Below are 22,378 nucleotides of genomic sequence, written 5' to 3'. Positions count from 1 at the left end.
GATGGAAATTTTCATGGCTGGGCATGGCGGACGAGGAATTTTGCAGCAGGAATTGAGGGAAGAGCCATGAAGACAGCTTGAGCCCACCAGCTTGTGCCCGTCAGTTTCTACCCAAGCAGTTAACACCTGTGATAACAACTGCAGGGACAAAATGAACCTGCATGTCCAGAAGGACCTCAAAGCATCCTCATGGAAAAGAGATGAGGACGTGGTTCACGTAGAGCGAAGCTTGAGGGGGCTTTCTTGGTCCTCCTCCCCACAGATGCTTTGTAAGTGCCCCCAGGGGAGATGCATATGACAACTGGTTTCATTCATGCTGAATCAGTTCTCATCTGTTAAGTTCAAACCTGGCTGTTTGCAACTGGCCTGAGGGAACAGAGCTCCTGATCACAGGCCACACTCCTATATCTTAGGGTTGTACAAGAACAGATCAGGAAGGAAGTGTTTGCTGCTGGCTTCCCTCTTTTAAAGCAGGAAATACTGCTCCTTCCTTCATCTCAGATGCTCTGCTCACAAGCTCTCCACGATGGGCCCTGTCTCCCATGAGGATCTACAGTAAGAAGGACCTGCAGCATTCTCTGACCTGAGCCTACCAGCTGATCACATGGTTCTGTCTCATTCAAAACACTCCCCAAACCCATTTGAAAACAAGCTGAGCTTTGCAATGCCATGGCTGGAAAGCTACTGGTTAGAAACTAGCTCTAATTTCCCATGAAAATCCTCCCTGCACTCATTTCACTCTGTGGTCAGCAGGTATGATGTGATCCTCATCCTGGTTGGGGCTTCTTGGCATTCCCCTAATAATAAAACTAGTATTAGTAATGTGTCCCACAAAAATGTCTTTCAAAGCAATGTCAGAAAGTGGGAGGCATCTTGCTTGAGAATGGCTGAGAGTTCAGGCAATGAAAAGAAAACAACTCCGACCAGTCTTTCAATTCTGTTTGTAATTATCTGAGCTCCGGTGGGTGTTAAAACATCTGTACTGGTTTGGCAGGGACTAGGGAGCGTGGCTTGTGCCAAAGGCAAGAACTGGCGTGGGTTGAAAGCAGTGCAATACTTTAGGGTGGTATTTGCATTCAGAAACGTGGGGCTGGCAGCTTCTCCCACAAGTGCTTTTGGGTTAGGGTCAGCTCCAGTCCTGTCCCTGCCCCCACATTCCCCATCCATCATGGTTTGTACCCCATTGGGTCCATCCCAAGGGTGGTCAAAGGAAATGCAGACTGGGATGGACTCCTGAATCCTACTGGATTTAACATCCTCATAGACCTTGGTCACCACCAGTTGAGCTCCATTTTATGCTCTTGTTTTTCTTTTCTCTGTGCATGAGTGTTTCCACCTGGACACCCTCCATCTCCCTGCCACATCTGGTCATGCACAAGCAAGTCTCTCCCTGCTGGATATTTCTGCACTGAGAAGTGGAGCAAACTCCCTGTATGGATGTTGCTGTTTGAACCTTGTGCACTAAAGCATGGGCTGGTTTTGTGGTTATTTTTAACATACAGCAGCAGCAGAGCTGGGTTTAGTGGAGCAGTGGAGCGTAATGTAGAGCTTGGTCCTCAGGAGACATAAGTAAGGCAGATTTATCACAATTTCCTTCAGGGTAATACTTTTGGATTTTGGCAGTCATCCCCTGACTCAGGAGCAAAATATCCTCTGGCATCTGAAGACCAGAGCAAACCATCTCTGCCCTGATGCTTGCTCATGGGTTGGGAACCATCCCATGGGCTTATTCAGCATTTCCTCACCCTTCTCTTCCTTTCTCAAACCAGCTCACAAAGTGCAGTGAGCCCATCCTTAAACCCCAGAAGCATCAGATTACATCACCACCCTTGCAGCTGCGCCCATCTTTGCACACACCACAGATGGTACCAGCACCCAGACCAAAATCTGTATCTTCTTGCCCAGTGCATTGCCCATGCTCTGTGCTTGGCTTAGGGCCAGCTGAAAACGTTCTGACATCCTCCAGCTGGAAAATGCAATTTAATCAAAATAGGAGCTTGCCAAGGGATTGCTTGAAGCCAGAAATTACAAGAAACCTTTAGAGGGTAAAAGTGAATTTTAAGTAAAAGGGGAGAAGGTCAAGGTATTTCAATTCATTCTCATCAGAGTAGATCGTTTTATGGGGGTGGATTGCCCCTCTTCGACTGAAGATTGTAATCATGTGCTTTTTAGATCTGAAAGTGCAATTCTTGATCTTTTCTGAAATTCATTCAAATTCAGAATGAAAAGGTGTGAATCAAAATTGACGCTGAAAGTGTATGAAAATGAATTACAGAGAGAGTGAAAACGAAGAAGCTGAATTTTCACTGCCTCTGAAATGGAGTTTGTTTTGGGCTCGTCACCTGCTCCGCTTGCTGCAAGGGCAGCATTTCCCCAGATTGCTCAGACTCCATACAAGTCCCTTCTTAGCACTCTTACTTCCTCACAGGAATGGGATGTATTTTTTATTTTAATTACCTAGATGACTCATGTCTGAACTTAGTGTATTTGGCTGCTGGGACAGATCTGGGCGAGACCCAATACTTGGTGCCCATCTCATCACCATCATCATCATCCTTCATCTGTGGGATGAAAAGTGGTTCGGTGACCAATACACAGTACATTAGACCCATTTCTCTCCACAGACGCTGGGAGGAATAAGCCAGGATATAATGGATTTTGGCTACAACCACAGGAATGCAGGGATTACTGGGACCAGACCAGACCAGAAGCCAGTCTCCTCCAGCTTTCCAACACCAACTGCTCTGGAGACAGCTGAGAACTTCACAGGGATCACTCATGCAGCAATGCACCCACAGGGAAAACTCATTTGTGCGTCACTTCATCATTTACAAACCTTATTAAAGCAAATATTTTAACTTATCTAATATAACTGAGGGCATTCTTGCAGTCCTGGCAGTTTTAATTCTTTAAGCCACTTTATCTGTAAAACAATCCACTCTGTGTCATACAGCTCTGTGAACACACGTTGGCCTTCCCTTCAAACGGCACCAGGAGACAGCAGACATTAGCATGTGTTCTTATTACTGACATATGTCAGCATACAAGAAGCATTGTTTGTCCAGGACTAGGACAACATGGATTTATCTCCATAAAAATATTAGTGGCAGGCAGAGGACAGGGTGGTCCTTCCAGCACCATGCCAAAGAAACTCAAAGCATTTGCAAGTCTGTACTCTGAGTTTTTCTTAAAGGTAGCAGAAATTATGGAAGTGAGTTTCTGGAGCATCACAGAACAGCCAGCAGGATCTCAGATGCTCGGAAGGCATTATGTTGATGCCAAAGAAGGGATATGATGTTATTTAAAACCATAAAACACGGATGAGCTTCAAGTGAAAATCACAAATCCAGCCCTTTTCTTAGCGTCATGGGGATGAGAAAAATCCATGGAAGTCAAGAAACTGGGATTGAGGCACTGAAACAAAATAAAAATGTTAGACTTAAGAGGCACCACAGAGCTCTCCTGGAAAAAGAGTCTTCAGTTCTATCAGGAATTTTTTCCAGACAAATCTCAAGAAAGGAAGGTAGCATTTTCATAACATCATAGAATGGCTTGGGTTGGAAGGGAGCTTAAAAATCACATAGTTCCACCCACTCACCATGGGCATGGACACTACACTAAAGGAAGTTGCTCAAAGCCCCATCCAACCTGGCCTTGAACACTCCCAGGGAAGGGGCATCCACAAACTTCTATGGGCAACCTGTGCCAGTGCCTCATCACCCTCACAGTAAAGAATTTCCTATTAACATCTAATCTAAATCTCTCCTCTCTTAGTTTAAAACTCTTCCCCTTGTCCTCTCACTATCTGCCCACGTAAAAAGTCACTCTCCTTCTTTTTTATAAGTTCCCTTTTTATTTTCACCTGGAAGACCATGTGTTGACCAGGTTTTGACCCTAACACTAATCATCAAAGCAACCATCAAGCAGCAGAAAAGATTCATCACAGAATTTATGGATTTCAAGTGGGTATTTGAAAGACTTCATCATGACTCATTGGAGAGCAATATGAACTGTTATGGCAAGCCAGCAAAAAAAATTACCATCGTAAAGGCTTTATATCAAGGTTTAGTCTGTGCAAAGCATACGCAGGCTTGAGGGAATGGTTTACACAGACAGCAATGTCAAACAAGGTGGTGCTTGGCAGCGCAGGTGATCAGCCATGAGATAAAAGTGAGGATGGTGCCACAGGCAGTGTAACACCCATTCACTACACTTTTACAGGTGATGAAGTATTTGCGAGTGCCTAACACTTCAAAAAGAGGATTCGCTGTCAGCTGTGAAAAAAAAAAAAGCTAATGCAATGAGTCCCTCCACTCCAGTTTACTTTCAAAAGCCACAGCATACAAGAACAGGGGCAGTTTATATATTTGGCAGTGAAATGATGGAAGGTAATCATACCAAAACTGGGCAATGAGCAGCTGTGTTGGCTGGGATGGGATTAGGTCATGTGGAGCTGAAAGAACAGCTGATGAAATTTTTGAGGTGAAATGTTATTTTCCATCCTAATAAACAGATATAAAGGGTGGCAATCAATCAAAGGTGCAAACGAGTCAGACACATTCCTTGGCATGTGACAACAACCCAGTAAGTACGAAAGGAAGCTATATCCCCAGTAAGGGCTGAGATGTGCCAGAGCTTCACCACCCACCACAGAGCAGCTGGAAGACTATGAGGGACATCAGACAGAGCAAAAAGGGTAAGAAAACATGAGGCTGGTCTGACCAAGAGCCAAGGGGTATGCTGTGATATGGACTCAGATGAGGCAATGTCTCATCTTGTGTTCTGCCCTCCCACCTTCCTGGTGATGTTAACAGGGAACAACTCCATTTTTATCTGCTGGGATTGCTGAGGTATCTCAGCTCTCACTATACTCTGAAGCCTGGTATTTCCCTGCAATGCAAGATCATAAAAATCATAGAATCACAGAATATTTGGTTTGGAAAGGACCTCTGGAGATGGTCTAGTCTGATCCTCTGCTCACAGCACAGGCAGCTACAGCAGGTTAGGACTGTGTCCAGTCACGTTTTGAGTATCTCCAAAGATGGAGACTCAAGTTGGTTGCTTTTGTTATTTTTTTGTGGAGGTTGGTCTTTTTTTTCCATGCAGTCCTAAATATTTGCTTCATCCTCTGTGGCTTAAAGTGATCCTACGCATGGACCAACAACAAAGTTGCTTCTGGGATGCCTGGTGGAAACTGTAACTCCCTTCTAAGTCTGAATCACACAGAGAAGCAGCAGACTGAGCAAGGGGGGAACAGGAAAGATAAATAACATCTCATTTTTCATGGACAGTCTCATTTTTAAACAGGTTTTGCAGAAGCTGTGGCCAAGTGTCCCTTTAAGGACCATTCCCATCTTGGAGGGAACAGGTACCAGTACTGAGCTGCCTCTGGTAGCAAATGGCTACAGACAGGAGAAAAGATGCACCAACATATCTATTCTGTGCCTCCGTAATGAATCCCTTCAAGCAGAAGCTGCCTTCATGCTCAGTGCTTGTGCAGCACCTTGCATAGCAGAAGAGAGGGTTCTTGGCTACATCTACACTAGGATGGACCCCAAAAGATGTTCTCAGCCTTCGTGGAGGGAGCTGGGACATGGAAAGGGCACTCATGGGGCATCCACAGACCAGGTGTAACCCCTCGGCCCCAAGTAATTGCCAACATTACAGTTCTGATATTGTACCACAATAAATAACTCAAAAGTATGTTTGAGGAGCAGGCAGTAATTATAACTGAGGCATAGAAACCACCTAGGGAAGGATTGTTATCTTTATAGATAAAATCAGTAATAAATGCTACTGCATTCATAAATAAAAATCAGTCTGGAAACAAACCCTGAGTGGTGTCATGGAAAGTTCACAGTAATCGACAGCTTCATGTCTCCTTCCTGATCCATGTGCCTTCACTTGGAGGCTTTAAAGGCTTTAGAAATCCTTCCCTTTGCTCAAGCTTGGTTTTAATTGGAAATATAAAGCAATACAAACCAGCAAACAAACAGGCATTGGGGTCCGGGAAATGAGAGCCTAAATCTGTCCTGGCTTTTATCAGGTTTTACAAAGCAGTGCGCAGGGTGTATAAAACCATGGTCCCCATCAAAGCTTTGGAGGGAACAATGTGAAATATATGGAGGGAAGAAATGGGGAAATATGTTGACTTGGGGGGGAGAGAAGAGCTATGTTGTGAAAAACCGCCAGAAAATCATCAGTCACAAAGGTCACAGTGATTTTTTCTCTTGTCCTTCAACTTGCTCACACACCCATTTTGGGGTCCTCTGTGCATTGCATTTCCCAACCTGGTTCCTATGTGTTGGTCATCACCCACAGATCCATGTCCTGTCCTGATGCCCAAGCAGCTCTGTGGTCACAGATTCATGGCAGCTCCATGAATCCCAAAGCAGCATGACTGCGGCACACGGGCTACAACAGTCCCAAGACGCCTCTGGGAAATACAAATGTATTCCTCCCAGCTGGCTGACACCCAAAAATGCCTCCCTTAACTCTCCCTCCTTCCCTCAGTTCTGCTCAGACAGCGCCGCTTCGCCGGTCACTTTGCTCCAAGCCCATCAGCTGTTTTTGTTTCCGAGGGCTTTGCATGGTTTTGCTTTTTGATGCGATGCTGATACCATCTGCCATGCTAATTTTTCCACGGTCAGTAAGTCACCCTAAAAATTCCTCCGCGCCCATTAAACTAACAGAGCTGACCTGACACGCACAGGGCTCATAGCGATAAAAGCCAATTATAAAACAAAGAATTATTTTAAATGTGTTTCTGATTCTGGGTACCTGGCCAGAGACAGCCCTGGCCAGGGCTGAGATGTGAATGCAGCTTGTCAATCTCTGCTAGGAAACCTGTGCTGGAAAGGCTGGGCAATGCTTTTAGCTCTAAAAAAACCTCAAACCTCTTGAACTTCACATTTCTTCCTCCTCTTCCAGCTCAAATCCCAGCCCCAGCTCAGCTAACCCAGTGGGACTTTGGCCAGGAAAGGGCAGGATTTTCCCCAAAGGCCCCAGTCCTTCAGCTCCATATTTATTTTCAGAAGAGGCCAGTTGGACACCCTTGTGCTGGAAGCCAGCTGGGAAACAGTCAAAAAGAACTGGCGTATTTGGCTGTTGGTCCTTTTTGAAAGCTGAGCATAAATTTTCCTTTTTGCTGTTTGATGGTTTTATTATTTGCAGTGAGATAAGAGCATTTTTTGCCTATAAACCTGGTGCTCCCATGAACACCCATATTTTCTGCCAGTTCCCATCAATGCCGGGTATGGTCAAAGGAGGCTCAACTAACACTTGTCTCCCAGTGGACTCTCTGGGATGGCAGAGTCATGGGTTTGCAAACACAAGGCTGACATGTCTTCTGGCTTTTTTTCAGTCTCACCTCTTCAAAATGTCCACAGTTACAATAAAAACATCTAAATAAGCAAATCCTAAAAATTCCTAAATTTCCAAAACCCAAACCGTGAAGAAAATCTTGATCCTAGCATTGAAAACCTCTGAGATTTGATTATGTCAGATACCCTGAAACCAGAAGCTTGGCTTTCTAATCATGTAGGTACCTTAAGACCTTTTCCCTTGCTAAAATCTTCTGCACCCTTGCCTCAGTCCTTTTATTGGCACCTATATGGGCAGGAAACCTGATGCTGGCATTTAGAACAATGACCATCAGAGCACTGCAGCATTGACTCTGATCCTGCAATGTTTCTGGTAACACAGTATGATGGAGAGCAGAGTACAGCAAGAAGAATAAGGTATGGCAGAATAGCAGGGGTTGATCCTCATCTGGTGTAAATGAAATGATGACAAATGACATGATTTGAAGATCCAGATATCTCAAAGGTCTTGACAGCAATCCTGAGATAGGCGGGATTTGTCTCAGCAGAGTTTTCGGAGTCTAGAAAGCGGACATGTAAACTCATCAGTCTGAGTTTCCTGGAGAGCGAAAGGAAAGAAACGGGTACTTTCAGGGTGCAAATGATTTGCCTCATTTTAGACATATTTTTCCACCTTCTCCCTAAAAGTGGACAGATTATAACCACCCACACATGTCTCAGTGGCATCAGTTCCCTCTCCAAACTACCAAGGGAATCACAGCAAGGAGACCCTGACCAGCTGGCAGAGCTCAACAAGGATCTCTCCCTGTTTCTGTCTTCTAGGAAGCAAATTCCAGGTTGTTAGTGGTGCTCTGCTCTTCAGCAGACTCATCAGTACCTGAACTAGCTCATCTCCAAAGGGAGTGAGGGAAAAAAAAGAGGGAAAAAGGCAGCAGGCACTTAACTGCTCTCAAGCTGCTCCTTTGTGCCAATACCACTCCATCTCCGGTATTGTTTACACTGAAATAAAAGCTGAACAGTGTCAGATCTTAAAATAACTTGCTGTTTGTGGAGCAGGAAAGCCAGGGTCAGGGAAGTTTGGAACAAATTTAAAGCGGTAGGATGGCTAAGGGATGAACTGGGACTTGGGCAAGAAGGCGTTTGTACGCACCTGAAGTTCAACCATGAGCCCAGTGCAAAGTGAATTGGAGTCACCAGGTCTCCCCCATCCATTCCAGCAAAGATCAGTGAAGCCTAGGGCTGAGATGTGACATCTGCGTTTGTCCTCCTGCAGTGAATCTGCAGCCACAGCTGTTTCCCTTGTTAGGAACACTCAGAACACAGTAGAAAAGGATGAGGGGAAGTTGATCCAAATGCCCTCAGGTGTGCAAGCAGTAGGTCTAGACATGACATAAGGTGTTTTAAAAGAGGAAGTGCCACGACACTGAGTGCAGAAAGTATTGACGGGAACACTGAGGAAAAGGCTACACCTATATGTATGGTGGGACACTGGGTGAGAGTAAAGGGCTCAAGGACTCCACACTTCTGTCCCAACACAGGCTGTCTGCAAGTCCTGAATGAGGCTGGGAACATTAGATCTTTATGTAGGTGAACAAGACATGGGAAGGTGGGATACATGAAGAGAATCCAACCAGATATGACCCATCCATCCCATGAGTCAAGCGCAACTCAACCGTAATCTTGCTCATTGCTTGTTGTGAAATGTTGTACTGTCTTCTGGGGGACAGACTGGTCTAAAAGTGAGCTGATACGAAGTATAACCCCTACCAGAGCTTAAAGATGGAGTCAAGATCAATTGACTTATGTCAACAGAAGAAGCTGAAGAGTCAAGTAAGACAAGGAGGAATGTCTTTAAACTAACAGAGGGCAGGTTTAAGTTAGATATCAGGAAGAAATTCTTTCCCGTGAGGGTGGTGAGACACTGACACAGGTTACCCAGAGAAGCTGTGGTTGCCCCATCCCTGGGAGTGTTCAAGGCCAGGTTGGATGGGGCTTTGAGCAAGCTAGTCTAATGGAAGCCGTCCTTGCCCATGGCAGGTAGGTGGAACAAGATGATCTTTAAGGTCCCCTCCAATACAAACCATTCTATGATTATGTGAAGTCCTGGCCCAGCTTGGCTCCACAAGGGGCTGCCTGCTTAGTTGCCCTTAGGGAGCAGTGCTGCCTGAAGACACCGAAACAAAGTGCATAAGGGCCTGGGTGCTGTCATGGACACAAGGACACCCCCACATATCCCTCCTTGCCCCTATTAATCATCCGACATTCATCAGCCTCTGCACACTCCCTGGCAGGGCGCTGGGCTTGTAACTCCTCCAGAGCACAAGCAGGGAAGGAAGGAGGCGTGTGCTGCACACAATAGCAAGGAAGTACCTGGTCTTGTGGCAGTAAATAGTGTTTCCCCTATGCTTCAGTTCTGCCTGGCCATGGGAGAGGCACGGGTGGCAGGAATGCAGGAGCCATCACCTTGCCTGGGCTTCCTGGTGCCCTGCTTTTGCATGCAGGGATGGGGAACACTGGTGATTCAGGCGTGTTTGGGAGAGGTGGGTGGTATACGATGTTCAAACCTGTTTTTACTTTAGTCTTGCTGCCTGTAGCCTCTTCACTCAGTTCTGAACAGTTCCTGTTCTCCCAACAAGTCTTCAGTGTTGTTTTCTTCTCCAGTCCACCCTGAGCTCCTTTTGCTGGGCAAACACCCAGGCAATCCTGGCTGCACGGAATCGATGGGGCTGGAGGCATCACTGGGCTGATGTTGGGATAAACTTGTTTTTGGGAGAGAAGTGAGAAGGGAGCAAGGGCAGCCAAATGGGCTCATAAGACAGACTTGCAGGCAGCAGGCTGGGGAGAAACCAGCCAGCAACTCATATGGGACCCCCAGCCAAAGCAAGTCAAATGGGTACTAAAGCAATAAATTTGCTCTCATTGGCTGGAAGTGGGCAACTGGTGGAGGGTCTGGGACAGCACCAAGACAAAGAGACCCACAGGGGAGACCATGCATGTGAGGCATAGATCTCATCAATGTGAGCAGAAAGTGACTGATACCCAGAGGTCAATCCATTAAACTCTGCTAGAATGAGCACGTCTGCGTAGAAAGAGGAAGGAGAGACACTCAGATCTCCATTAAACTTTAACGCTCAGCCCTGACTTGCGTTCAGTGAGACAGTAAAAGCCTTAGGATTGCTGGGGATTGATCCCAGTCACAATGCAAAATACCAATGCTGAGCCTTGGAGATGGCACAAGGAGTGAGCCAGAGCCCAGGACAGCCCTGGAGTAGCTCCCTTGCAGAAAGCAAAGACAAATAAAAGAAATTAAGTCCTAGATGAAAAAAAAAAAAAAAAAGAAGACAACATGCCTGCCCTGGGTGGGAGAGGCCACTGCTGCCAGACACAACCCATCAGGGCAGGAGCCCAGTGCCATCCTTTTCCCACGCCTTCCTCACCCTCTCCGAGTGCTTTCAGCTCAGAGCAAGGACACCTACTTACCCAAAAATATTCCCTTCCCTGGTTCCATGCCTGGGTTAAACCTCTAGCACAGGGGCATTAATGCAGTGCATGAATAAACTTTTAAACTCTTGTGGGTGTTTGCTCAGCACCCACGAATCCAAGCCCCTGAAAGAGCCCTTTCTTCATGGAGGAGATGGAAGAGGAGCTCCAGGGAGGTGCTGAGGGTGGCACAGTAAATTGGCATAAAGTTAATAAAGTTATTGACTCCTCAAAATAACTAATCCGTGCACAGAACTTCTGCAAGGACATGCTCACTGCAGAGTCACTTACTGGTTCACAAGAAATGAAATGACAGGCTGCCGTAGCTGTGTCTCTGTCATGCTGGGAATGGGACAAGGAGGAGTTTTGGCTGAAGCATCAGCTCTGGAAAGGGTTAATGGCACATGAGATATGTTTAGTGGGATTTGGTATTTTTTTAACTTCAACAAACAAAGCATATGAGAAAATACAGTTCACAGCTGAGTCCTGGCTGTCTGCCCACTAGGGCAGGGAAAATGCAGATGGTTTGAAATACCCACATGCCTGCCTTTCTCATGTAGCCTGTGGCTCAGGGTCTCTAGCAGGTCTCCCCCACATTGTATTTGAACAATCAAGGTGGCAGCAGCGCAAACTGCAGTGTAAAAGCAGCACTGAGACAGGAGAAACTTTCCCTGAGCACCATCGACTTCCTCAGACACACAGAGGAGCCAGGATCCTGTGAGGCTTCACTTGTTCAAAAATAGTAATTAGCTCTCAAAGTAAATAGGTGTTAACAGCAACAAAGAGCTTTGCCACAGTCTGGGTAAACACTTCAGAAGCAATTTAATTTCCCTTCTCCTGGCAGATGTAATTTGCAATTATTTTCAGGTTGGGGCAGGGAACAAAGCCACTGGGGCTGCTCCTTGGGACAGCCTGCAGGGCCCACCACTTCACTGACATTTAGGCCTCTGAGGCTGAAACGAGCTTCCTTCCGCCAAACCAGATGTGTAACACAGCCGGTGATCAGCAAAGCCAGCAGTGAACCATAGCACGACATTAAACCACCCTAAAGTCCAGTCTATTTCTTAATCCTGAGAGTCCCCCAGTCTAGACAGGATATGAAGGACTAACATGAAAACTAAGCAACAGAATATTTACACTCTCCCATCAAGCTGCAAACAGAAAGAAGCATCAAAGGGTGTTTAGCCTTTTAATCACTTTGCCTTTTGGGAGCATGGGCAGCACCCAAACATGGTCCCACACTGGTGCAGAGGGTTTGCAGCTAGTTTGTATCATTGCATGCAGCTGCATTGAGGTTGTCCATTTGCTTACTAAATTGTGCTAAAAAGCAACTGAAAACCTGTCTTTTCCCTACCATTACAGGGAGCTGGTGAAACATGCTTTTACCCAAACTGCCCCAAAAGCTAATGAGTTTGTCCTCCATCACCACTGCGTTAAAATCAAACTAGTGATCAGTGGCTGGGACTCAGCTGATGCGGGATATCCTTCTGAGGAGGAGGTAATTCCGCATGTGATGGCAGCTGTAGTAAATGCGTTTGCCGGTGATGGAGAATTTATCCAGCTGGGATGTGAATACAATCCAGCTGGGAACAGCCTGGCTGTGTAGCCAGACCCAGCAAGGCTTTTGGGCCAGTATAAAGCAGTCACACGCCCAGGAACAAGTACAACCAGAAAAATGTGCACAGTGACTTCCCCAGCAGTTTCGGATCTCGTTCTGCCATGCTGACTGTCTGCTGGGAGAGGGATGTTTAGTTAATTAATTGCTACAATTAGCATGGAGCTATTCCTGCCCATGATGGTTACCTTTTCCTCCCCTTTTTGGTTCCTCCAATCACCGACTCATTCATTCTCCAAGGCAGAGGCCACAAGGCACAGAGAGGCTTGAGGATGAAGGGATGAAGGTCGAAGAACGAAACGCCAAGTATCCCAAGATCTATTTCTACCCAGGAACTGTCTTAATCTCATGCAAACTTCTGATCCTCTCCTACCCATAAATCCAAGACTTCAAGGACGTGATGAAGAGAGAACACAGCAGTTACAAACATTGCTACAGCTGTTTTATTTCTCTCTCTGGCTGACCCGTCATGAAGGGCGGGTGATGGGCTCATACATGCCAAGATGGACAAGACTCCCAACACCCATCCCACTCCAATGATCCCTCAACTTCTCCAGCCAGCCTTGGGTCATGGGTCCTTCAAATGAACATTATCTACTTTGGGAAATTGATGATTTATTTGCCATTACTTAGCAGGGATGGTGAAGGAAAGGTGAGCATGGGGTCACCCATGCAACAGCCAAAGCGAAGCACAAACTCTGAATAATTCATGATCCCTCTTTGCTGCAGCATCTGGACACATCTGCTGCATTCGCCCCTGTAGGCTTTTTCTTGGCTTACTCAGAAAATCATGCTTTGGCAGCTGGGTACTGTTTCAAGTGGGTACTTTCCCTGAAGCATTAACGAGCTGTGATTTTGTTACAAATAGGGATTTTTGTTCCTCTTTTGCTGATGTCACTTGATGATCCTGTAGGGAATAGTGCTCAGATCTCTGCAGCCTGATGATCCCTGTGTGCCCTTTGGGACAGATGTACTTGCAAGCAGGAGATTGTTTTTCCTTTTGCTGCACAGATTTATATTTCACTGAAGTCCTGTATCGATCCTGCTGCCGCTGGGCTAAAAGCTAGTTTTACTAAATGAGAAGAAAAACAGTCCCCCCAGCTGAACTCACGCAAAATGGAAAATCCTGCAACAAAACAGCTCCTAAAAAGGGGGCTTGAACAATTCTGCTGAACCTTGAGGGCTGTGCTGCTGATATTGGAACGGTATGTAATTTATTTAGCCTGACCTTTCCCTAAAAGACCGGGCTGGCGACGTTATCAAGGATCCTTTCTACCACTTGTACACCCATTGCCAAGGTGACATCCTGTTTCATGCGTCAGCCAGTGAAGATCGCATCCGTGCTGCTGTGATGCTTTGTTTGCTGTCCTGCCTGACAAGCTCTTGGCAGGGTTTCAGCTCCCGCGGATGGCAGCTGCTCCACAAGGGACCAAAACAGATTCAAGCTGGATGTTATTATAGGGAGTTTCATGCAGATAGAGCATGGGACTGGAGTCCCTTTGGATGAGACTGGATCATGGACAAGATGAAGCAAAGATGCCCAGAGGTGCTACCAGGTATAATGAGACTGGTAGGTGACTGCAGTACTGCACACCAGGCTCAACTCCTCATCCCATCTCCCTCAGGATTTATATGTGACCTCATGGAACTGGGAAAGCAGAGGAAGCTCACCATTGCTTAATGCAGCTGCTTGCCAAAGCACAATCGAGTTTGGATGCTGAAGCATAACTGGTAGAACAGGTCCCACAACTGCACAAAACTATGTGGGGTTTTCTTTCCCCCTCCCAGAGGGTGCTTTCCCAGAGGGTCCCAGGAAGAGACAAGGATGTAGGTGTGGGATATGTGTCTGTCCTTCACATGAAGCCTGTCAGCAGTGGAGAAAACTGCAGTGGGGAGGAAAATGGTTACCATAAAGCTTCTCCCTCCACTTCACCAAGGGATTGAAACCTCTGAATGAGGAGTATTTTTCACTGCTGCCCCCCACCACTCTCAATGGCATTTCAGTGACACATGGGGACAAAGGCTGCAGCTAAAAAAGTCTCCAAGCCCTACCAACTTCTTGTAAGAGACTCCATGGTCTGCAGTTATGGGGGGTAAAAATTACTTAGGTAGCTCACAGGAGCAAAGCCAGCTCTGCTTCAGATACCAAAGGTAGGCAAGCTTCATGGAAGTTTCCCACATACCCACCCATTTCCCACTCCAGCCCTGCCAGCCTTGTGGCAGGCTGAACTCCTCTCCCACAGGTCTGATCTGAAAGAGGAGCTGGGCACCATTAGGAGGACAGACCAGAAGACGCTCTTGGCCATGGACATGGCTCTCATGGTACCTGTGTTCTCCTCGGACTGGTTGAAGCCACAGATCTGACAGATGCTGCGAACCCATTTGTTCATGTCGTCCTCAGTCTCAGCCACCAGGTAGAAGGTCCTGTCACTTGTCTTGATGTCAAAGATGTAACTGTCTTGCAGTTCCTTCTTGTTGAAGGTCAGGCCCGCATCCACTTGCTCGCAGAAATTGAGGTTGATCACACGCAAAGGTTTCTTGGAGTGGTCATTTTTGTAGTACTCCAGGACGTCGGGGTCGCCACTCATCCGACCACTGCGCAGGACGAACCAGCGTTTCTTCCATGCCTGAAACCAAGAAAAGAGGAAGCATGAATCCCATCACTGAATCTGAGAGAGTGAAAAACCACTACTAGGCACAGGGTGACACAGAGGGACACGACACTTCTCCATCATGGGATGCTTCGGGATGCTGTTCAGGACATCCCTGAAAGAGGTGCATAGACTCAGCTCAGTTCTTCATTTCAACACTAAAATCCCACTGGTTATCCAGGAGAATTAAATACTGAAATAGTATTGTAGCATAAGATGACCCCATAAAGGTTCAGAGTCTTGAGGCTCAGAGCAACCTTGCTCCTACCCTACAGCCCAGCCATGCTCCCAGGACCCAAACACCCTTCTCTCCTTGATGTAAAATAATCTGTGGAGTGGCATTACCAGCCATGGCAGTGCCAAAATGCCTTTCAGCAGCTTGGAGTTGTTCAAGCACTCTGGACATAGCACCCCTGGTGTTCCGACCTTCAGAGAAACTCCTGAGAGTATCATAACATGTGTCTGCAGATACCAACCATGCCAATCCCATCTCTGTTTAAATGCCAGGATAGAAGGACTAGTAAAACCAATAGGGAACTGGTTTGTTTTTTTAAATATCAGGAATAATGCCAGGGAGGCCCATGGAGCATCCAAGCTTCATTTGTTTTTCAGCATCCTTGCCTCCCTAGCACGTAGGTAACTCCTTAGCAAAGAAAAAGGTTATCATTGATTCTTCTGCTGATGGCAGCCCCTGGCCAAACCACTCATGGAATGGACTCAGGGGGTTACGGAGTTTGAAGCAAATCAGTAAAATAAATATCAGCTATCAGCCCCGGCCCTGAGAGCTGCGGCCCTACTGCTCTCCCTATGCCAAATGCAGCTGGGAGCCCACAGGAGGGGGAATAACCACAATGATAATATGCTAAATGCTAAAACTTAAATTACATGGAAAACTGTGTGGTGTAACTCCCCGTCCTATGGGATGGACAGTGGGTTTTTCTGGGGTGTCCTCCGCATGAGGATCATGGCACCTATGTGAGGGACGCATGGGTTCAGGGACCACCTCGAGCTGCTCTCCACTGCAAGAGGTCTGCTGCCTTGCAGAGGCCTCAGGTCCCAGGGCCTATGGAAGGAAAGGACTACATCTAAGCATAGTCCTAAAAACAGTTTGTTCAGGATGTCTTTGAAGGCAGTGAAGGTTTGAGGGGTGCATGTGGATGAGTGGGGCGATGTGGATTATTACCAGTGCTGCTGCATTTCCTGACACACACTTTGGTTTTTACCAAAGGATGCCAAAGGATGCCAGTGTGATCTCCACCATCCCATCCTGGTTGTGGACCTTTTTTTTTTTGTAATGAGATTTACCTCATTTATATTTTTATATATGTAACCAGTTTTGGAATTCATATGATTATAAGAGGTTGGGTGATGAGGAAGCACATGATGTCCCTAAGAAGGAGAACCAAAAGCCACAAACATCTTTAATACCCAAGAGAGGCAGCAGGGTGAGCGGTGTGCTGGGCCCTCCATGATGCTCCCCGGGTGCTGACCACAGCCCTGTGAGGCTTTGCATATTGGTGAGGGACACGTGCTAGAACTCAGCCAGCTGGTTGCACCAGGATCTCACAGTTTTGGAGAATTTTGAGGCTGTAATAAGGGTAAGAAATTCCTGCAACGTTTTCCCTGAACAGTCTGATTCACACCATCCTTCTCAAAGGCTTAAAAATAGCTTTTGGTGGTGTCTTTTAGATTTGTAACCAAATTAGTTTTGCACTAATTCTCAAACCAGGTCCTGGTGCCAGGAAAGCAACTTCAGTGCAATCTTGTAAAGGCAGCGAAGCAGCAAATTGCTTAGCGGGAGGACGTGCAAGGCTGGCAGATTTTAGTTTAATCTAGGAGACAGTCACCCACTTCTCATCAAAATGTCTGCTTTTAGATGAAAAAATAGACACACAGCGGAGCTGTGTCCATCAGGGAGGGAAAAAAACAATTTCACCAGGCAGCAGCAATAATTTGCTAGTCTATCTCCTCAAAATTGTTCACCCAAATCCTTGGAAAACAAACTCATGAACATTTTTTTTCTAGTTCTAGGTGGAAAATGTCCCATTAGCTTCTTCCTGTTAGCACTGAGTTATTTCTTTGCAGCCACTTAGCAGGGCTAAGACATGGACATACATCAGTGAAAGAAGATGCAGTTGTGCAACCACATGAATCATCACCTGAATGAAGACACATCCAATACCAGTTTCAGCTGCTTAGCTCGCTGCTTTCCAACCATTTGGAATGCAATCTTACAGCATCCCTTCATGGCTGAGACATTGCATTAAAAAATCCACAAAGTACAGAAACCAGACTTCAGAATTTAGAGTTCTCATGGAAAAACAGGAGGAAATGCTGCAAGCAAGGCAAATGGTGCTACCACAGCTTCTCTTTTAATCACTAATGTGAGAGTCACAAGTTCTCCAATTCTCTTTGGTCTGTCTGGTAGCAATGAAAAGCCCCACACAGTCAACATTTGGCAGAGAAAACAGTATAACACACAGTCTGGTGGTATTGAATAAGTTCTAACATAGGCTGGTTGAGAAAGAATGGGTCTTGCCAGCACAAAATTTCTTGGAAAGCTTCAGGAGCTGGAGTATCATTGGAGAATGCGACCAGTACCCCATCAGCCTGGGATGACCACCCAGTCCACCTCTGCAAGGTGCCCTCCTGATGATAAAGAGTCACTGGTGTTCTAAAACAGCTTCTGACCCAGAAACAGCTCATGGCAGCAGCCTCTGGAGTGCCTGTCCTGGACAGGTGGCTGCAGGTAGCACAGCTGGAGGCATCTCCCACCACACTTCCCTGCAGCAAGGCCAGCCGTTCCTGCCTCCTAAGATCAGCTTCTGAGCCAGAGGAATAAGCACTGATCACTAGAAGAGAAGTAAACAATAAAGAAATAGCCAGGAACCTCCTTATTTTTATAGAGATTTTCCCCATTTCTTTGAATTTTTGAACACTGAGTTCAGCAAGCGTATTTCATTTCTTCCCTGTGGATTTGCTATGTCTTCATTAGGAGCAGGGCTCAGCTTGCCTATTTACCTATTAAAAGCTATCAATACCATCCATATCTTCCACATTTAGGCTTCCCTAGCATATCACCTTCCTGCAAGAGGGTGATTTATGGGTCTACTGATCACCACCCATGACAGCAGTAAGGTGTATGTGATCCATATGTGCACAGCAATCTCAGACTGCCAAACCAGAGGAGGATGCAACTCCATGTGAATGCATACGCTCTTTCCAAGATCATCATCTCCTGGCATGGGGCTGTGATGTCCAACATGCACTTCCTCTTCCACTTAAATTTTCCTTCTCTCCTTACTTCTATTTCTTCATAGCTCTTCTGCAGCTCCCGTTGCCATCAGTTCACTCCTGCCAAAGCAGTGTGCCTCACCAACACTGGTGTGAGCCAAGGGCTGTGTTTGTTTAACAGCTTTACAATGCAGAGTGGCCAACAGCTTAAGAGCCATAAAAGAGTTGGTGCCTTTGCAGCACAAACTTCCAGCTGTGTGGTCCTTTGCCTGCATCAGGTTCCTTCACAGTTCAATTACAGCTGCCAAAGGCCCTTAGTATCACGAGAAATATTTTGACACTTGGTAAGTATTTCTTTTTTGTTAAAAAAAATGCCCATACCCATCCATCCTGCTCCTATTGCAATGTGAATCCTCCTTGGGTACTGAGAACTGTAACTGCTGCTTGATTGCTTTCCACCTCAACAGTGCTGTGGCAAGTTAAAGTTTACAAAACTGACTCCTTTCCAACTGGATGTTACTTGGAGCTGGTTGTTTTACGGAGAGTTGGGTTGGCAGAGATGAAGTTGTGCTTCTGGTTCATTGGCTGAGTGTGCTTGGCAGGGATGCTCTGGGGGGCTCAGGCAGTGGTTGGAACCCTTCCTGTCCCTTCTGCTGTGTGAGGAGGTGGCTGCTCTTGAGCAACTGAGATACCACCACACCATACCATACGATAGCATACCATACCATACCACACCACACACCATACCATACCATCTTCCTACTGCCACCATAGTATCTTCCTACCACTCCTTGAATGAGGTCCCTCATGTCCCCTGTGGCTGTCCTGATGACACAATGCTGTGACAAAGCTGGTGGCCTCAGGGCAGAGAATCTGGGGCCTCCAAGTACCCAAATGCAATTCAGGACAGGCCAGACAGAGGCTTTATTAACTATGATTATAGTGAGAGGACATTTGGACAGCATCTTCCCTTCTGCTTCCCAGTTCTCTGGGAAAGTGATTGCAGGTATCCAGCCTACATGTTGTTTCCGAAAAAAAGGACGTGAGGAAAATTGTAATTTCAATGTTAGTAAAGCCAGGTATGCATCCCCGAGGAGCTTGCCAAGTGCCACAATCCTAAGAAGGAATGAAATAGTGACAATATGGAGAGATGGCTCTTGGTGGGGCCTATAGGAGTGGTCCATCCAGTATTATTTTAGCTCTGAAGTGAGGAGTTGGAAACAGTCAGAGACTGTTAGCTTTGAGTTGAAAGGGATGTTCTTACAATTAGGATAAACTCCTATATTTCAGATCTCTCAAATGTGAAATATTAATAATTTTACCAACACACCCTTATAGCGTATGTAAGGAGAAGAGAAATATATATTTCCCAGGAAATTTCTCTGCCCTGTTCCTTTTCTCCCTGACATCAACTTCATGCCCACCAGCACTGCACATTACCAGTGTGAAATAAACCTTCCAAAATCTGATTTGACACAAATCACAGGGTCTAATCCAGGCTGGCAGGCAAGATGAGCGACCTAGCCATGACATCAGGCAAATTTCTCACACCAGGATGAAACCACGGACTGAGCGATTCAAGGAGGAAACCCCACGGCAGGGCGAGCAGGTGCTCATGTCCCAGATTTGCTCAGAGCCAGAGAAGCTCTAGGTGGTGCAGGACAGCTCCTGTGGCCCTGTGGCCACCAGCTGCTGGTGGGGATGCCACCATCTCCACAGAAAGCCAAGAGTCTGTCCCAGCCAACAACCCCCCAGTTTTCACTCTGCAGTGCAGAGTGGTCTTGCACCCCATCGAGCACGTTCACCCTCTGGCTCCTGGCACATCTGGTGTGGCAGAGAGGAGTTTACGCTTCAGGAGCATGTGAGAAGGACTGCAGTGCTTGGAAAGGTCTCATTGTTCTTCCCAGTCGCTGTGTCCCCCTGATGCCCTCTCCAGCCTGCTACCACTTTAGATATCCTGGCAAGATCACCCCTGGGAAAGGGAGACAGAAATAATGGGGGTATGCTGAGAGCATGTTTTGGGGTGGCTTGGGCCATTCAGTGGTGTTAGCGTTTTTGCCATGTGCAACAATTACACTGAGAGTAGTTGTTGGACTGTGTTACCCAGCACCGGAGCTGATCCTGCCCTAGCAAACCCATCCCCACAGTCCTGTAGAAGGAACATGATCCCCTACTGTGGCTGGTGCTACCAGCATCAGCGAGTGAAGCCCCATACAGGAGGATTGTAGAGTAACCCATTGGTGACCTGTATAATAATGTTGTCTTCCTCTGTGTCCCTGGGGGCTTTTTATCTCATCTGATGGACAGAAGGATGTTGGTTTTATTATTCATGCAAGAACACCTCTCCCCTCCCTGTCTTAGTGCTAACTCAAAGGAAATGTGACTTGGAAGTAGATTTGTAAGCAGTAAGGAAGCCTCCTACGTCTGCTCAGGTAACAGTTCTGCTGGCTGATTGCTGTCACATAGCTCCTATGTCCCCAAGCCCAAAAACAAGCAGGAGCTCCCTGAGACCCACTCCTGCCCTTTCTGATCCTCCACATTGTTCTCTAAGCACCTTCTCCTTGCCCACTGCCTGCTCACAGCACCTTTCCACACGGTGCTGGGAACAGAGAGGTCCCAACCCCACTCCTCGCACCGTTCAAAGGAATGGAGACTGTTCCCTGCTAATCACATGCCTGCTGTGGCCACGTTCACAGCGAGTTCATTAGCAGCATCGCTTTGGGGGAGGCTTGATTGGCAGCGTTAATAAGGTCGCACCGCAACGGCAAGACCCTGCAGGGCACAGGAAACCTTGTCGGGGTACAAAGAGGCTCTTCCTTGTTGAGGGATTGAGGGAAGGTGATACAAAGAAAAAAAACCCAACCCAGTGTGTATCTCAGGCTGTCAAACTGACCTCCCCTCCTGGTATTTTTTTTCCCAGTGTTGGAGGTGTAATTAGGCTTCAGAGCACACGCTGAATCGCTACGTGTGAAATCCACCCAAGGGCAGCACGTCCTGCACTGAGCATCACTCATGGCTGGGTGAGATGGGGTTTTAAGGAGGTGAGGGACAAACACAGACTAAAACCTACTTGCAAGACCATTTAAAAACCTACAAGCTTCAAAAACAGCTCCTGCCACCAGAGATGTTTGCTTACCAGAGAAGGAAGGGTTTGGGACGGATTGGAGCTAAAGGTACACTGGTGTGAGCTGGAGGACCTGCTCCCCACCTCCACCCTCTGCGAACGCAATGGGCAACACAGCAGTGACACAATGTGGAAAACATTTCGCTTTATATTTATTTTATGGGAGCTCTCTGGTTGGAAAGATTTCAGTAGCTCTGTGCTGCATGATCAATCTTAGGAAAATAAAGATTTCTCTCTGGGACGCGAGGGCACTGATAGCATTTCTGATGGGACTTAGGAGTGCCTGATTAAGGATGGGAAAAACAAAATACCAAATAGTGAGGTTGTACTTACGTCACCAGGCAAGCCGTGACTGTCTGAGAAAGAGGTACACAGGGGAAACCCTGGGGAGGGCCAGGAGTGCTCCTGTCTGGAGGGTGTAGAAAGGATGGAGCCAAACTCTACTGGGAGAAGCATGGGGACAGTGTGAGAGGCAATGGGAAAGTTTCACTAAATGCAAGGAAAGGCTTCAAAGTGAGAGGTAGGACAAAAAAAAAATCCAGATGGGGTGATATTCAGCCTTGGAGATATTCAGAACCTGCCTGGACAAGACCAGGAGTGATTTACCTCCAGAGTTGGCCTTAATTTCAAGCTGGCTCTGCTCTGAGAGCAAGGTTGGTTTGGAGATCTCCAAAGGCCCCTTCTGACCTGTTATCTCCAAGTCTAAATTACTTTTCCATAATTAGGTCCAGCTCCTAGTAAACTTGTCAGATGGAGACCTGATGAGACCGCTCAGACCCTGAGTCCCGATGTGGGACCAGCACAGCCACCATTGCACATCCATCTGCAGCATTCAGCACGAGAAAGGGCAGCACTGGTATTTTTCAACTCTCATTGAGTAGAGCAACCTTTTCTGGATAATTCCTTCTACTGAAGGCTGCATGGTGCTTTTGCAAGTGAGAAGGTGCTGGGA

General features: G+C 46.8%; 1 protein-coding gene across 2 annotated transcripts in view; it reads right to left on the bottom strand.

The window, feature by feature from the left end:
* The window catches only part of GAB2 (GRB2 associated binding protein 2), a 91,717-nt gene that overhangs the window by 23,849 nt on the left and 45,490 nt on the right, over positions 1-22,378 (bottom strand). For both annotated transcript variants that reach the window (XR_003531361.1, XM_027665843.1), the window contains exon 2: positions 14,744-15,044. Coding sequence is in view for 1 of the 2 variants with exons in the window: in XM_027665843.1 (XP_027521644.1) it covers positions 14,744-15,044 (301 nt within the window). In the remaining variant the exon portion in view is untranslated. The remainder of the gene's footprint in view (positions 1-14,743; positions 15,045-22,378) is intronic.

The sequence above is a fragment of the Corapipo altera genome, unplaced genomic scaffold (assembly GCF_003945725.1).
Source record: "Corapipo altera isolate COAL_440 unplaced genomic scaffold, ASM394572v1 0, whole genome shotgun sequence".
Lineage (NCBI taxonomy): Eukaryota > Metazoa > Chordata > Aves > Passeriformes > Pipridae > Corapipo > Corapipo altera.
This window is presented reverse-complemented; position numbering and strand designations above follow the sequence as displayed.